Raw genomic sequence first — 17919 nt, 5'->3', positions numbered from 1 at the left:
TTATGGTGCACTCCACAGTCATTATCTTGTCCCTGGATTCCTGTCCTGCACTCTCTTGCTATTCCCTTCCCCTACACTGTCCTCTTTCTCCTTGATTGACAAGTATGCTAGCATCTCAGGGTCTTTGCATGTACTTCCTTCACATGGTCCTTTCCTCAGTTCTTCTGGGTTTCTACTTCAGGTGCTTCAATGATGGGACCTCTCTGACCACCTAATATGAAATTGTACCCGTCAATCATTTTGTAATCTCCACATAAACCTTTAACTTTCTTCATCCTGACATTGCAGCAAATAAGAATTTGTTTTCTTATTGTCTCCCTCTTTCCCACTTAGACAAGAATTGGTCTGTTTTGCATCACACTCTATTTCTATGCTTGGTACATAGGAAGGTTTCAATAAATATTAATATTTATTGAGTAACATAATCTAGGCGACTAATCTTTCTGTTCAAGCTTCCATATGATGTCTTTTTTGACGTAACATAGCTCAATGAATGTATTTGCATAGTAGTGTGCCCCTGTTTCCCCTTCTGTTTGAGGGTAGAGCCACAAGAAGAAAACTTCTACTTAATTATTGCATATTGCTTATCCCTGTACATTTATTATGTCATTATTTTTATTTACGACCATATTGTAAATAAGGCACTGTTGGTTTTATTTGATAAATGAATAAATGAAGATGTTGACAGTTGAAATGGTTTATCTAAATTCATAGAGCTAACAAAAGGTAGAATTCTTTAGATTGAGAGGCACAACAAAGAAAGTGAAAGATAATCCAAAAATTGTAAAAAAGATGTTAGCAACCCATATAATTGACAAAGGCTTAATATGGAGAAGAAATACAGAACGCTTTTAAATCAACTAGAAAAAGGTAGACAGCCCTATAGAAAATGGAGTAAAGGTTATGAATAGGCAATTTACAAGATAAAAGTTATGAACAGTTGATAAACAGATGATGTTTCACCTGACTGGTAATTAGGAAACTGCAAATTAAAACTATAAAATGTGGGCCAGATGCAGTGGCTCATGCCTGTAATCCCAGCACTTTGGGAGGTAGAGGTGGGTGGATCACCAGGTCAGGAGTTTGAGACCAGCCAATTTGAAACCAGCCTGGCCAACATGGCAAAACCCCATCTCTACTAAAAATACAAAAATTAGCCGAGTGTGGTGGTGCATGCCTGTAATCCCAGCTACTCAAGAGGCTGAGGCAGGAGAATGGCTTGAACCCGGGAGGCGGAGGTTGCAGTGAGCCGAGATCATGCCACTGCACTCCAGCTTGGGTGACAGAGCAAGACTGTCTCGGGGGAAAAACAAACATGAAACAAAAAAACCCTGCAAAACATCATTTTACATTCATCAGAACAGCGAAAGTTAGAAAGCCTAACAATTCCACTTGTAGGGAAATAGGAATGCACATATTAAACTCCTGCACACATGCACGAGGGAACGTATCTAACAATATTCACTATAGCGTTCTTGTAAGACCCCCAAACTACAAATAACCAACATGTCCATGGATAGAGTAATGGATACACAAATTGTCGAATAGCCATAGAATGGCATGCTATTCAAATTTAAATGGATGAACTAGATCTACATATTAATAAATCAGCTTTGATACATTTCACCACCTAGTGAGCAAAGAAAATTTTCAGAAAGATTCATATGGCATGACACCATTTATATAAAATTCAGAACACGAATAACAATACTACATAGTAAACATAAAAATATACATGGGAATGATGCATACCAACTTCAGGAGAGTAGTTATCTCTAGAGTACAAAGGAGCAAAATAGGATAACATAGAATTTTAAATCTCTATAATCTTCAACTTCTTAACAAAATAAACTCTAAAACAAATATGACAATTAACATTCTCTAAATTTAGATATATATACCTGTTATTTGTTAAACGTTTTATTTACGTTTGATTATTTAAAATGAAAAAAAGATTATAAATACGTGATGGAACTTCTGTAGAACACAGATCTTTCTGCTTTCAAAGCTGGAAAGCTTTTCACTACCTAACCTGCAGAAGAGAGACCTAGCCCTGCTTTATAGTATTTCTCTTATCAATAGTGTCAGGAACATCGTTACATACCAGTGTCACAATGGTTAGTTATTGATTGGTCACATTCTGAGAGGGTCTTGATCTGTTTCAGGTTATATACAAGGTGGTCAAATAGTGGGATAGCTGGCAAAATAATGAATGCTTTATTTGCACCCTCCAGAGTCAGGTGAATCGAGACATATGTGCTAGACTTGGATGTGTATGCTTGCCAGAGACCCCATACTTCAAAGGTTTTGTCATCACTCTAAACATAGGGCTTTGCGCAGGCACCTTTTCTCATTTTGCTACCGCTATGTAAGGCAATAGATGAAGAACTTTTGGCTACTTTGTGAAGTCCAACTAGTTGCTCTGTCTTTACTACTAGGTTTTTCACAAGAGCACGAATTTCTCATGTAGGTCTTACTGAGTGCTTAAGAAGCATCCTGGTTTGCCATGACAGCCTACAGAATTAGGTTTCTGAATAAATAATGGGCCTTGACTCCAGTAAATGGAGATCACTGGCCCTGGCCAAAACCCAGTGCTCCTGGCCATTTCTTCTTTTCTTTGCACAAAATTATGGTTGAGTTAGGAAACTTTAGGGTTTAGTGTTGGGGTTTACGGATCTATATAAACCCTTCAATTCCTAGCCCTACCGTGATACCTGGTATGATTGAATATCTCACAAAAAATAGGAGGCATCTAAATGATAGCAAAAAACATATGTGGCAAAAAAATTCCATGAAACATTTCCTCTGAACCAGTAAATTTTGTCTTTGAATCATTCTTCCCCCAATGGTTTTGTACAAATTTAACTGCATATTAATAATTTATTTTCCTTCTCTGCTAAATTCTTTGATCCTCAAGTAATACTTTGTACAATCTTAATATTTATATTTTCTGGCACATTCAATATTGTACTCTAAGATATTTTCTGAAGCAGCCAATATGATTAATATTTATTTAGTTTTCTATATGAACTATTTAAATCTCAACAGAGAAAACTGATATACTGAGATAACATATCAATGATAAATGAAAAGAAATGATAATGAATTAGACATGTGGTAAATAAGAAAAAAAACTGTCATATTTGAGAGAGTTATCCTAAATCAATTTCTTTGTGGTTTAGAATGACATGAAAAATAAATAGTGCCAAGAAATAGCTTCATCTTATCTACGTCTTAAGTGTAAAAGTCAACATGTATTTTTATTGCTAAAATGTAAATATCTAAATATGATAATGATGATAGTGAAACTAAGATTCATGTAAGAGTGTTTTGGGGGAAAATAAATTTTATTGGTGTGACTTGTTTTATTTTAGACTGAAAGTTTATTAATTGAACAGCTCCAGATTTTATAAAGAATAGGCTTGGTAGATAATGTTGATATAAATAGTATTGTGAGTACTATCCTTCTTGGAAAATGGTTATTAAAATTCATTAGAAGTAGGTCTTGCTTGTTAGATGATTGTATGAAAGTTTCCAGAAAGAATGGGGTAGATAAGATACATGATAAAATAAATAATAACGTATATACTAATGAATTGTCTGGATAGCATGAAAATTCTATTTCAGAGAAATGCTACAAAAGAAATTTAACAGTCTCTGCATGACAACTAGAAGTTATAACTGTATTCATAAAATGATAAATATATATGATCTTTCTTTATAAGAAAACCAGTGTAATACTATAGCTCCTACAGTCCCCTTTTTCTGAAGATTACCTTCCCTTAAGCATAGGGTTGAGGCTCTAGCAGCTATGATTGTGTTAGAGGGCCCTGTCACCATCAGCCCTCTCACCTGTAACACTTGATTGGATCATGAGTAGACTTCTGATCCAAAGTGGACCAATCAGTTTCTCTCATACAGAAATATAAACATGGAGCCAGACATTCTACCTCAATCTACATTGACAGGATAAAAAGAAGTAATGTAGAGCAGGGAGCTATGGAATCAGCCATATTCCATCATGGCCATGAAGAAACAGCAAAACGCACTTTGTGGAGGGAGGAGAATGAAGCAGACAGACAGAGAAAAGCAGAGGTCAAGAACATACGTCTTCCACAGATGGACCAAATAACTGTCCTCCCCATGGAAACAACTCCTAAAACAAAAGGAGCATGTTTTTGAAATTCTTTTATTTACGATACATTAACATTTATAATTTGTGAGTGACAAGTAGGTAGAACTGGCCTGTACTATTATCTCTTCTTACCATCTTCTGTTTTAAAAACCTGTTGAATATAATGCTTTTTATGCTGGTTGCTTTATATATACCATTAACTCTTCATGAAGTACAAGGTAAAATCACCATCCATATTTTACAGCTGAGTAAACCAAGACTGAGGGCCTTTATATAACTTGCCCAATCTCATGTAACTGACTGCAGGTGGCCAAACTGAGACTCGTGCTCCGGTCTTTCTGACTCCCGAGACTACGCCCTTATCTATTATGTTATGCTTGAATCTGGAGGCAGTAACTGGTGTCTTCTGAAAAGGAGAGAAGGAGATCTTTTCCCCTTATCTACACGAACGGTAAGTTCAGTTTACTCTGTATACTGTGCACGATGTTCTGAGCTCTGAATGACAGAACAAGGCTTGGAGGAGGTTATAGGCAGGCTTTGTGTTCTTAGCAAAACTGGACACACACACTGTGTGCATGTGTAATATATGTGTGTGTACACTTGTGTATGTGTTGTAGAAGAGTGGGTAAGGAGGAGACCTTTTTTCAGAAGTAGAAAACACTTAACCCTTTTAGTTACCATCATTTAACATTCTCTTATCTGTGAGACGGTAGAGTTAAATTAGAATGAAAAGTCATATGGTACTTCATGGGAAGGCACTATAAAATAGTGTGTGTGTTATAGGAAGGGCCTACAAAGAGAGCAAAAACAGAAATGCCTGGGAAGGGATATGGCAATGGCAACTTTATTGATTGCAGAGAAAATGAAAACATTTAGTAAAATGGTGTATAGGTTCTCATAGGGCATAAGCCTGAAGTCAATTAGTTTGGACTTTAAAGGGATTTTGCTGAATATGAGAAATGGGTTCCAATGGAAATTTTAATTAGGACCCCAAAACACATTGGCATACTTACTGCCAAAAATTCACCACGTATTGCAAGCTTAGGAAGATTGGATGGACTTTATTTCAGCTGGGTAAACATCACTGCAGACATTTTACCCCATTGGAAGAGCTAGAAGAAAACAGAATTTTGCAGTAGGAGAGGAGATCTGAAGAGGGGACTAACATTTACATGGAGTGGAAAAACAATGACAGGCTTTTGGTATTCTTTATGTGCTGTGTGAGGAGCACATAGAATTGAAGACTGTGGTAGTTTTGTGAATTTGAAAGCCACTGAACAGCTTTAGCAGCAATTGGAAAGTGAAATGGAGGAGTCAGCATAGAGAAGACCAGTCTTCCTTTCATCTTTCCATTTCATTATAGATTTTTATCCAATCAATACACCAAGAAATTCTGAATTACCTTTTTCGTTTTTTTTAAAGGAAGGGCACTTGGGTTACAGGAAAGGAGGAGGGAGGGAGAGAAATGTTTTTGCCCACTTTCATAATATTCTTGTAGAAATATTCATTTTTTTAAATTGGATTTTCAGGCTTAGGTGGGAAAATAAACATGGCCCATCAATTCCTCTCTCCATATTCCCCTTCTATATGAAAAGGATTTGAAAAAATTTTTCCTTGTGTACATAAGATTCCAATTTCTTTGAGCTATGTATCTCCATTAGGTAGAATTGTTCATCCTGAGCCCCTCTAGGCTGTTGATTGCAGGAATTTCTCTGGTTGGCTACATTTCAAATGTGTCAGAGCCAGTGATGTATTCCAGGTGCAGCCAAGTGTGAATGCTGTTAAAGCTATTGGTTCAGATGACCTTGATATTGGGTCTCTTCATGACTGCAGCTCAAGTTTTCTATTCTGCTGGTTTCTTCTTCCTCTATTTGCTGCTGACTGTTCAAAAGCTGGGCTTGTTTGATATGCTTCCAATTTTTATAAAATTATAGTAATTCCCTATAGAATCCTGTGTTTTCAGTGTCCCCATTAGATAAACAATCAGGAGAAGAGTTTAATTTGCTTATTATAGTTAACTCTCATCCAAATAAAGTACACCTCACGGGACCCTCTTCCCAATGATGGAAAATTCACTGCCTCCACAAAGGTATTTTATGGCTATTTTTCCAATTTATCAGTTAGGATACTTTGGGTTGCCAGTAATATAATATTCAACTAATAATGACTTAAACAATAAAGATATCTATTATTTTATATAAAACAAAGTTCACAGGTAGGGGATTCCTGGGTATATTGCTTGGGTCCAATATTTACTGGGGGTAACACCTGTGAGAGATAAAGAGGAAAAGTATCAGGAGGTCAGAGAAATCCTTCTGACTGTAGCTCAAATCTGATACCTGTGAAAGTAGAAGGTAAAGAGAAAAGGATGGGTAGGAAGAGCCTAAAACTCCAGTGAGGGTCTGAGAAATCAGGTGAGCCTAACGGGGAGCTCCGCTGCAAATATGGCCCAGAGCACAGTCCAATGTCGGGCAGAAATGACTGGGCCCTAGTGTCTCACTGTGCTCAGCTATTGGCTGAGACTTCCTGGAAGAGGTTAGCCTTGGGTCAGATGCTGCCAAGGATTGTTTGCAGCTGGGGGCTGTCAGCTAACTGCATTCCTCACAGCTGATCAGCAAGTTCTTTCTTGAATGGAGATCTGAACTGCACACCTCCGTACCTGTCACATAGAGTTTACTTCAGCAGCACAGTTATGTGATCCAGCTACTTTCCAAATTTCCATTTAGTCAGACTTAACATGCTAGTATTCATCTTCAGATTTATCTCTTCACTGTCTAAAAATGACCGTCACAGCCTCATCTCCACACAACTGTATAAAACCAGGAAGGACCTCACATGACTGTAAGGGAGAGAGATCTTCCTCTAAAACTGCCAAGAAGACTTTCCTGTCAGTGCCATAGGCCAGCTTCGTGTCATGTACCCATGCTTTATCTGAAAGGGAGGCTAGGAGAGTGAACATCTAGCTTTTGTAATCTCTATAATAGGAAGTGGGTTATGCCAGCAAGTAGGAAGGGACATAGCAGGAAGGTGGTGGGGGTAGCTGCCGGGTAGGTAATCCACCAGTGTCTGCCACCCTAAATATGGCTAATGGGGCACTTCATAATTTTATGCCCACAAATTCAGATTTTAGAAGTTATAAATTGAGACTTGTTACATTGGCAGGTTCTTTTGCTTATCTTGCATGCCCAAAATATTCCTATCCCTTCCCCCAGCCAGCAGCATGAAGGCTTTACTGCAGTCTTTCTTCAGATCATTTCTTACTTTTCTTTTATTGTTGTCATGGTTCTGTAGTTTACTAAATGCCTACGTGAACAGATATCCAACCAAACCATTTAGACTAATATTTTAAAAGGACTTGTGAAAAGTCTGATTACTCAGTGATGATAAATCTCTCATTTTAAGCTTTCAGTTTACCATGCAGGTTTCTCTAAAGCTAGAAAGCCGCAGAGACACTTAAGGGCTGAAAAGAAGAGTGGTAAAAATATTGCATAGTGTGAAAAATACCTTTACAGGGTACTTATTTTGCTATAAACTGAGGTACCTGTGTGCTTTCCCTAATAATGTCTTTCTCATCTCTCCTATATTTCTGTATACTCTAGCTTGCTTCTTCATTGAATCTATAATTTTCAGCACAGAGATAGCAAACTCTACTTACCTGCTTTTTGAATGTGGGAAAGCTATACAGCCTTTCTGAGCATTAGTCTCCTAGTCTGTATGATGAGATAAAAGTGTCCCTTGTTTGTGGGTGCCATGTGTAAAAGACACAAACAACATATATTTTATTATAAGGTGAGGTGTAGGCCAACAATTGTCACTAGACAAAACAAGGAACAGAAATAGAAAAGTTTACTCTTGCTGAATGAAAATAAAATAATGTACTTATTTTCATTCAGATATTTACTGTGCTTCTCCTATGTTCCAGGCATTGTTTTTAGCACTTAAGCTGCAGTGTTAGCATGGACACAGAGGGGAACAACGCACACTGTGCTTTTTGGAGGGAGGAGTGTGGGAGGAGGGAGAGGATCAGGAAAAACAATTAATGGGTACCGGGCTTAATATCTGGGTGATGAAATAATCTGTACGACAAACCCCCATGACACAAGTTTACCTATGTAGCAAACCTGGCACTTGTACCCCTGAACTTAAAAGTAAAAAAAAAAGATACAGTGTTAGAGAAAAGATGTTTCCTATTAGTGGCATTTACATTCAAGTGGGGGAAAAGACAAGAGATGCTTGTATTTTAAATACCTTCAAATACAATGCCGGTTGAATTAATTTCTTCAGTCATTTAATTATTAAGGTACTTTTGAAGTAGTTATTCAAAAATTACACTTGACATTATTTTCATTATAATAAAAGTAATAGTATTTTATAGAAATTTTAGGCAATAAAGATTAAAACCATCTAGTGGCTGGGTGCAGTGGCTCACACCTGTAATCCATCCCAGCACTTTGAAAGGCTGAGGCGGGTGGATCACTTGAGGTCAGGAGTTCAAGACCAGCCTGGCCAACATGATGAAACCTCTTCTCTACTAAAAATACAAAAATTAGTCAGACATGGTGGCCTGCACCTGTAAGCCCAGCTACTCCAGAGACTGAGGCAGGAGAATTGCTTGAACCTGAGAGGCAGAGGTTGCAGTGAGCTGGGATCACACCACTGCACTCCAGCCTGGGCGACAGAGTGAGACTCTATCTCAAAAAAAAAAAAAAACAAAAAACAAACCCAAAACAACAACAATGAAAAACTATCTATAATCCCATAATGTAGAAAACCATGGCTATCATTAATGTGTGTATGTATCTATGTGTGTCCATTTCATATGTTTTTGTTTATATAGATACATGGGCCAATATAGTTTTCTAAAAGCAATTGATATAATTCCATAAACTGCTTTTCCTTACATTTAAAAATGTTTGTTAAGAACATGATTTCTGCTATTCCAAATCAAGAATAGATATGCTGCAATTTAACTAGTATCCTATCATTAGGCCTTGAGGCTTAAAAAAATTATGTTTAATAACACTATGATAAATAGCCTTGCTTATAAATATTGGTGTGTATATCTGATTATCTCTTTGGGATAAATTTCTGGAAGTAGTATTACCAAACCAAAGTCTATTAAACATATACAAATTATGTATATATAATCTCAACTATCCCTTCACAGAATATAATTAAATCAAATTTTAATTTATCAGTGTGTACATCCCTGCATCCTTTGTAGCATTAGGTACTTAAAAAGAATCTGGCCGGGCGTGGTGGCTCACACCTGTAATCCCAGAACTTTGGCAGGCTGAGGCAGGCAGATCACGTGGTCAGGAGATGGAGACCATCCTGACTAACAGGATGAAACCCCCTCTTTACTAAAAATACAATAAATTAGCCGGGCGTGGTGGCACACATTTGTAGTCCCAGCTGCTCGGCAGGCTGAGGCTGGAGAATAGCTTCAACAAGGGAGGCAGAGGTTGCAGTGAGCCAAGATCGTGCCACTATACTCCAGCCTGGGCAACAGAGCAAGATTCCGTCTCAAAAAAAAAAAAAAAGAAAAAAAAAAAAAAGAATCTTAGCCCAGTTTGCTAAAGAAAAGTTATATAATTGGTTTAATTTTAATTCCTTTGATGTTAAAGAAGTCAAATACTTTTTAATATATATGTTGTTCACTTGTCTAGTAAGTTGCCTTTTACATTTTGCCCATATTTATTCATCTTTTATTTTTTTCTTTGTAAAAAGTTCTGCATATAAAATATAAATAGCTATGACCATATTATATATTTTAAATTATTTTTCTGGTGTTTCCTTTGCCTTTGATAGTATTTTTGGCATTAAGAAGATTGTCAAACATATTCATATTTACCTTTATTTTTTTGTGGTTGCTTTTATGTTTAAAAATTATTTTCCGCATTGATATCAGAAATGATTTCTCTATATAAACTTGATGTTCTTTTGCTTTTTATAAAAGCAATAATCTAGTGGGAATTATTTTCTAATAGGAGTTTTTGGTTGATCAATTGTTCTGCTATATATTATGCATTTTTAATTTATTTATTTTACTTATTTGGTTTGGAGTATTGGAGTAGGTTTTTCTTTCTTCACTGATTTTAAACTGTCTACCTTTATTGCCTACTAGATTCCTATGCAGATTTAGCTCTCAACAGTTCTCTCATGATTTGTTAATCACATGGGATAAAACTCTTTGAACTGTTGTATTTTTGATAATGTATTTAAATACTTGATAGTGCAATTTCTCTGAATTCATTTTATTTCTTTAAAGTTGTCTCTGTAGGAATGTAAGCTAGTATAGTATAAATGTCAACATTATTCTTAGATAACAAGAACTGTAACTGCAGAATTTTTGAAACGAAGGAGAGTAGATAGGAACTTTGGGAAGATGTGGCACTTTGGCGGGACCCAGAATGGTAAATGTGATTTGTCTTGGCAGAGAGGAAAGAGAAAGGGCATTCCAAATGGGGGGAGAGCCTGAGCAACACCCAGAAGAGTGAACAAGCATTATATAGTGGGTTATGGGAGAGGGAAATGTGGAAGGGACTCAATATTTGTTGAATGCCTACTGAATGTCAGTTACCATGCTGAGAATCTTATGAATAACGTTGAGGTCGGTTGACTCCTCATGCTTTGACTCCTGTGAATATTCCGTGTTTTGCTTTCCATCTGTTCCAATTTGTATGTAGAACTCAGTATTTCTTGGAATTTCTGAAACACAGTTTACTGACACAAAAACTTTATTGGTCAATCAATGCAACCAATCAGTTTCTTGACCTCAACACCATATATTCTGGAATGAAAAATCCATTGTTGTAAGGTACTGTCTTGTGCATTATAAGATGTTTATCCCTGACTTCCACCCACTAGATGACAGTAGCAATGCTGCCCCTAGCTGGGACAATTAAAATTGTCTCCAGACGTTGCCAAATGTCCCTTATGGAGCAAAATCAACTCCAGCTGAGAAATACAGATTCTACCAAAGAAAGGAAAGTTAGTGGAGGTTTTTTTTGTTTTGTTTTGTTTTGTTTTGTTTTTTTGTTGTTTTTAGACAAAGTCTTGTTCTGTTGCCCAGGCTGGAGTGTAGTTGCACGATCTCACCTAACTGCCACCTCGTCCTCCCAGGTTCAAGCAATTCTCCTGCCTCAGCCTCCTGAGTACCTGGGGTTACAGGCAATCACCACCACACCTGGCTAATTTTTTGTATTTAGTGGAGATGAGGTTTCACCATGTTAGTCAGACTGGTCTCTAACACCTGACCTCTGGTGATCCACCCACCTTGACCTCCCAAAGTGCTGGAATTACAGGTGTGCACCACCACGCCTGGCTAGTGGAGGGTTTCATATTGCAAAGTGCACAACAAATGAATATCCTCTTTTTGTTTTCCTTCTTAAAGTCCACTTTGGGCTTCTCTACAACTAGGTTTGTGCTTTTATTTTTGCATAATCTATTGCAAGGTTTCTCAACTGTGACACTACTGACATTCAGGCCAGATAATTTGTTGTAGGGAGCTCTGCTATGCATTGTGTGATGTTTAGTGGCATCCTCCGACTCTACCTAGGAGATACCAACGCCGCCACCATCACTACTATGTATGACAACTGATAAGGTTTTGGCTGTGTCCCCACCCAAATCTCATCTTGAATTGTAGTTCCCATAATTCCCATGTGTCAGGGAAGAGACCTGGTAGATGGCAATTGAATTGTGGGGGTAGGTCTTTTTCGTGCTGTTCTTGTGATAGTAAGTCTCACGATATCTGATGGTTTTATAAAGGGGAGTTCCCCGATTCAGGCTCTCTTGCCTGCTCACTATGTAAGATTTGCCTTTGTTCCTTCTTCACCCTCCGCCATGACTGTGAGGCCTCCTCAGCCACGTGTAACTGTGAATCCATTAAACCTCATTTTCTTTATAAATTACCAGTCTTGGGTATTTCTTCATAGCAGTATGAAAATGGACTAACACAACAACCCAGTCTCTCTGTCTCCAGGCATTGACAAAATTGGTCCTGGTAGAGAACCAGTGATGTAGACCATACCTAAGACAGTAAGCTTGTAGGAATATGTTTTTTTCTACAAAAGCCACAAGATACAGCTTAGAAACCCTCTACTTTTTTTTCTTTGAAGTGCCTTTTTGATCACTATGCAGTTGGTTTTGGTTGTTTTTCTTAGGCTGTCTCAGGGATGCCCCATCTCAGAACTATTGTTTTGGGCCAGATAATTCTTTGTTGTATGGGGCTGTCCTGTAGATAGTAGGGTGATTAGCTTCTACCCACTAGATGCCAGTAACACCTCACCGCCCATCCATGGTTGTAACAACCAATACTGTCTACAGATATTGTCAAAGGTCTCCTGGAGAACAAAATCACCCTTGGTCGACAATCACTGCTCTATTTCGACTTATCTTTCTCTATATGCTAGTTCTTCTTTTCAGCCTTTTCTTGTAGAAGAAATGCATATTTCCCTCATTTTCTTACTCATAGACATTGAGCGATAATTTTTCTTGTTACTGTTACTTAAATATGATTATGGAAATATACTATCTCAACTGGTTTAATTGTTGCATTTTTTTCAAACAAATATAGCATTGCCCCTAAGAATAATTCTGGAAAACAACATACAGTCTAACTTGCTAAACATTTATCATTTCTCCTCTGACTGAACATCCCTAAGCCATTTGAGCTTCTATTATAGTTCTGCTATAGATTGCCTTTGCATTAAATTTGCACACACTTTTCTATTTCACTAAATCTGAACTTGTAGAGAACCTCAAGACAAGCATATTGCCTTACACATAATTACTATGCTGAAATTTAAAAATATATAAATATTGGAATCAAGCACTTCCTGGTGAAAATACAACTTAATTTCTCTTTAACCAGATTTAGGGACCTTCGGCAAGTTAGCTCCTCTGGCTTTGCTTCATCCTCTGCAAAACACGGGTAAGATTACCTACTGAGTGGGTTTCTTACAAATATTAGAGATTGTGAGATAAAGTGCCAGGTATGTATCACTCAAAAATGTTAGCAATTGTTATTGATTTTATCAAGAGATACTGAGGTCTACATTTCAAAAAGCCTTTAAAGTCTGAACTTTAAACCATAAATACCTATACCTAGAGCGTTTACTTCTTTTTTTTTCCCATGTTTTCTGACTTATTTGTAGTCACAACTGAGGCAGGCTGAGGAAAAAAGATTGGTGCCTTAATTTTTCTCGATTTTGCCAGAAATAACTAATTCTAATGTTTTCATGAACACTGAATTTTAAAGTTTACTTAGTATCATTGTGAGGATGTCTTTTTGCAGATGTGAGAAGCACATTGCTTCTAAATAAGGCATAAGAGGTAGAATTATAAATGAAATTAGGAAGAGTTTTACTAAAATTGGTTCTTATGGCAAAAATGCCATTTGATTGGTTTTAATGTTTTTGCCAGTAGATGAATTTTTCTTTCACCTTAATTTTTTTCACAGATATACGTGTACATATATGGTTTTGACCTTCCAAGGACCAATTGAATTAAAATAAAACCTGATGAAAATAAAAGCAAAGAATAAAAGGAAAACCTACCAATTACATTGCAAAATCAATAAAAATGCAGAATGCACTTTCTTGTCATTGAAAAGGACTGCTTTGTTCAATTTATTATACAAGGATGCATTTTCCCCTAGATTAGACAAGGAAGTGTTAACACAAGGCTGGGGCATACAGTTTTAGTTATCACAGAATTTTAGAGGTGAAAGGGACCCTTAAATTAATTAATACAACTATCTCATTTTATGAATGGAGAAATTGAAGCCTAGAGAAGGCAAGCGATTTTCTCAGCATTTTAACCAAGGGTTAGTGACAAAATGCATACAAGGACTGATGCCCAGTGAGTCAGACATCCTGCTCTGTTGGTGACATCATTCTGATAAAAATAGAATCGTGGAATCTTCTAAAAAAATCTAGCATTTATTTTCTAATGAACTAAGAAAAGCAGAGAATGATAGTGGAAATAACTTCAAGAATTGTTGTGGCACCAACTGCTGGGGGGGAAAAAGAATATTTTGACTGGATAAGCATGAAGCTATGCTTCAATTTAGTACTATTTGAAAGCTAGAAAAGTACCATTGTTGTCTTCTACCAAGGGTTTTAGAGAAGACAAATGGACATAGCAGATTACAAAATTAACACAGGAACAGGAAATCAAATACCACATGTTCTCACTTATAAGTGGGAACTAAATGATGAGAACTTACGAACACAAAGAAGGAAACAGCAGACACTGGTGCCTACTTTATGGGGGAGGGTGGAAGGAAGGAGAGGAGCAGAAAAGATAATTATTGGGCACTGGGCTTAATACCTGGGTAATGAAATAATATGTACAGCAAACCCCCGTGACAGGTGTTTACCTATGGAACTAAACCTTCACATATACCCCTAAACTTAAAATCAAAGTATTTTAAAAAAGAAATTAAACTTTAACCAACATATAACATTTGCTTTTTCTTCACAAATTCTCTCATTCTCTCATTTGGGAGGCCTTATTTTTATTAAGGAACAGACACAATATTGAAAGTTTAGCAGTATTATTTAAGAATTAGTTGTCTCTTCAAATGGTCGGTATGTTTCCAATACTTCCTTATGTATATTCAATACTGCATAACATTAACATGCCTGGAAACTTCTAGTAGCCTGGTACAACTTTTCAACTTAAACATCAGTAAAACTCCTTGCGTCTTTGTCCAGGTTTTCTTGATTGTTTCTCTGTGTCCCTCTTTTGTTGATTTAACTTGTACTGCTCAGCCATTAGTACCAGATCTTCTGGAACACTCTGATTTGCCCTTTCCAGAATTTTAATCAATTCACTAGCCATTTTCGAATCTCTCTGAGTGATGAGGGTAACTGATGTGCCCGTCTTTCCTGCCCGTCCAGTGCGCCCTACTCTGTGGATGTATTCTTCTATGTTCCGTGGGAAATCGTAATTATATACATGTGTGACATCATTAATATCAAGGCCTCTGGCTATTAAATCAGTTGCAATCAGTACCTTTATGTTTCCACTTTTAAAGTCCTCTAATGCTCGTTCTCGGTCACTCTGTTCTCTGTTGCCATGCAGTGCTTCTGCAGATACGCCTAGGATGTTGAAGTCGCTTGATAAGTCATCAGCAGTATATTTTTGGCTGACAAACATGATGACTTTGTCTTTTGGCGTCAGGTTCTCTATGAATTCTTGGATAAAAGCTCGTTTTTCTTTTTCTGTGGTAACAATTATATTTTGCTTCACTGCATTTGTGGTAGTGAGATTCAGAGTACCAACATAAACCATCATAGGATCTTTCAAATAAGAACGTGCCAGTCGGTGAACGGTATCTGGCCAGGTTGCGCTTGTCATGACAGTCTGCCGGTCTGGGCGCACATCCAGTAAAATCTTCATTATCTGGGGTTCAAATCCCATATCGAGCATTTTATCCGCCTCATCCATAACTAAGTAGGTTATGCTTCTTAGGTTGACACAGTTATTCATCTGTAGGTCATTCAGCCTCCCAGGAGTGGCGACAATGATATCCACACCTTTGCTAATGTCTTCTATTTGCTCTCGTCTGTTTCGACCACCATATACGCAGATGCTTTTAAGACCTTTATATGAGTACTTTGAACATTCAGCTTCCACCTGAAGAGCCAACTCTCTAGTGGGTGTAAGAACCAGCATCCCAGGACCATTCCTTTGCTCTCTAGATATTGGTTGAGAATCAAGATGAATAAACCCAGGCATTAAATAGGACAACGTTTTCCCTGTTCCAGTTTGTGCAACTCCTATAAGATCGATTCCTTGTAGAATAATTGGCCATGCTTGGGATTGAACTGGTGTTGGCTTTCTAAATCCTGCCCTTGTTATGCTTTTCAAAAGATCAGGGTATTGCCGAAAAGCATCTTCAAACGTACAAGCGGGTTTGGGGATGAGACGCTTTTCACCACTTTTCAAGTCATCACATGTTACATCGCAATTTTCCTTTCTCCAGTTAATCACCTGCATTTCAGACATGGAGCTTGTTGCTTTGGATTCTATGTAAAAGTTTTTCTTAATTGGTGGTAGATCTGCCCATTTGCTCTTTTTCCTCTCCAGGCCGCCTGCCCTAATTCGATCCCAATCTAACGATGGCCGCGCTTCTCTAACACTGTCATTTCTGCGTACATTTCTTCCAACAGGGGGTTGGGATGCAGCATTAGTAACGCTGGATTCTGAGGTGGAGCTTTCTTGTTTTCTAATAAGAGTCTCTATGGCTGCTTTGGCGTTTGCTTTCATTTCCTTGTTACCAAAAATCTTTACTTCAGCTTCAGATGCCCCCTTTACGATGTGTATTAAAGTGTTTGTTGACTGTTCTAGGGCTTTTATTTTGGATCCACCGCGACCAATTACCGCACCAACCATATCGTTCTTTATCTTAAAGCTCAGTGGTGGTTCACCGGAGCCAGCTGCTCTAGGTCCCTGATGGCCGGAGGGGCCGCACCAGCCCCCGCCTCTCCCGCCTCTGCCGCCTCTCCCGCCTCTGCCGCCTCTGCCGCCTCTGCCGCCTCTCCCGCCTCTGCCGCCTCTGCCGCCTCTGCCATCCCAGCTGGCCCCAAGATCTCTTGAATTAGGCTCCGCCCTCTTCCACTCTGGGGCCCGGTGGGACATTGCGGGATAGTGGGAGTATCAGCACTGGTTTCTCGCCTACATACGGTTGAGAAGGCAGGTCTGCGGCCTCTTCCCCGTCGCCCTCTGCAGCGAAGGTGGCGGCGCAGGCGATTATTTCCGGGTGGTAGTCATGGTAGGCAGCGGTTACCTAAGGAACCAGTGTTTGACGTGCAGGGGCGAGGCTTCGATGGCCTGACCAATCGCAGGGCCTGGACTGGGGTGAGGTCACAGGCCTCTGTGACGCAAATTTAAAGAGACACTCACTCTCAGGGGCTGACCCTGCCAGCACCCTAAGAGTAACTGACGCCTTAACTTCTGTGTCCTGGGTACCCCTTCGCTCTTCTCGTGATAGTTCTGGCTCAGCTTGAGAGCAACCTTGAAGCAGGCCTTAAACATATATACCATATACACATTGTCCTTTATATAAGCCATTTATTTCTCTAAGGAAAAAAAAAAAAGTGATTTAAAGAAAAAAAAATTACTGATTTATATGTTTGTGAGTTTATTTATTTTGACAGATTTCTTTTGGAGTGAATACAATACTTTGTTAAGATAAATTCATCACTTCCCTGTCCTCTAGTGTGACCTAAATTATACTAATCAGAAATCTGTTAGGTGCACACTCTAGGGGTGATGGTTAGAAGAGAGGTAGAGTGCTGCCTAAGGTACTTTAGGGGCTCTTTTCAATGGTTTGTGACTTTTCTCACTGCCTCTTCCTTTTTTTCCTTCCCTGTGGTTAGATAGATTCTGAGACCTTAGCACTGGAAGGCTGTGTAGAACTCATTTATTAGGTACACGTAGAAGACATTCTAGCAGCAGTCTGGACTGAGGGATGTCCAGCTTCTATTTAGACAGCCCCAGAGTCAGGGAGCTCTCTTCATTTCAAGAATATCCATTCCATTATGAGGGTGTTTAATGGTTACAAAAGTATTTTTGAACCCAAATGTGCGGCTTCTTGCCCTTAAGTCCGTCTTCAGACTTCTGAAGTTATGCAGAATTGGCTTGATTGTCCTGTAGTCTTGTGTACTTAAGGACCTGTCAAAGGTTTCTTTTCTTTTTTCTTTTCAAAGGTTTCTTTTCTTTTTTCTTTTCTTTCTTTCTCCTTCCTTCCTTCCTTCCTTCCTTCCTTC

At 38.3% G+C, this 17919-nt stretch overlaps 1 protein-coding gene and 1 long non-coding RNA gene across 2 annotated transcripts in view; one reads left to right on the top strand and one right to left on the bottom strand.

Moving 5' to 3' along the window:
* LOC116556766 overlaps positions 1–17919 on the top strand; it is a 363628-nt gene that overhangs the window by 306069 nt on the left and 39640 nt on the right. The gene's annotated exons all lie outside the window — the stretch shown is intronic.
* Positions 14577–16803, bottom strand: DDX53 (DEAD-box helicase 53). The gene is made up of 2 exons (XM_032286122.1): positions 16714–16803; positions 14577–16641 (listed from the first exon to the last, which is right to left on the bottom strand). The coding sequence occupies exons 1-2, from the start codon at positions 16787–16789 to the stop codon at positions 14831–14833; spliced, it is 1887 nt and encodes a 628-aa protein (XP_032142013.1). The 5' UTR covers positions 16790–16803; the 3' UTR covers positions 14577–14830.

The sequence above is a fragment of the Sapajus apella genome, unplaced genomic scaffold (assembly GCF_009761245.1).
Source record: "Sapajus apella isolate SASKATOON/1434 unplaced genomic scaffold, GSC_monkey_1.0 scaffold17, whole genome shotgun sequence".
NCBI classification, from domain to species: domain Eukaryota; kingdom Metazoa; phylum Chordata; class Mammalia; order Primates; family Cebidae; genus Sapajus; species Sapajus apella.
The sequence above is the reverse complement of the archived record's forward strand: the minus strand, read 5'-3'. Positions and strand labels throughout refer to the sequence as shown.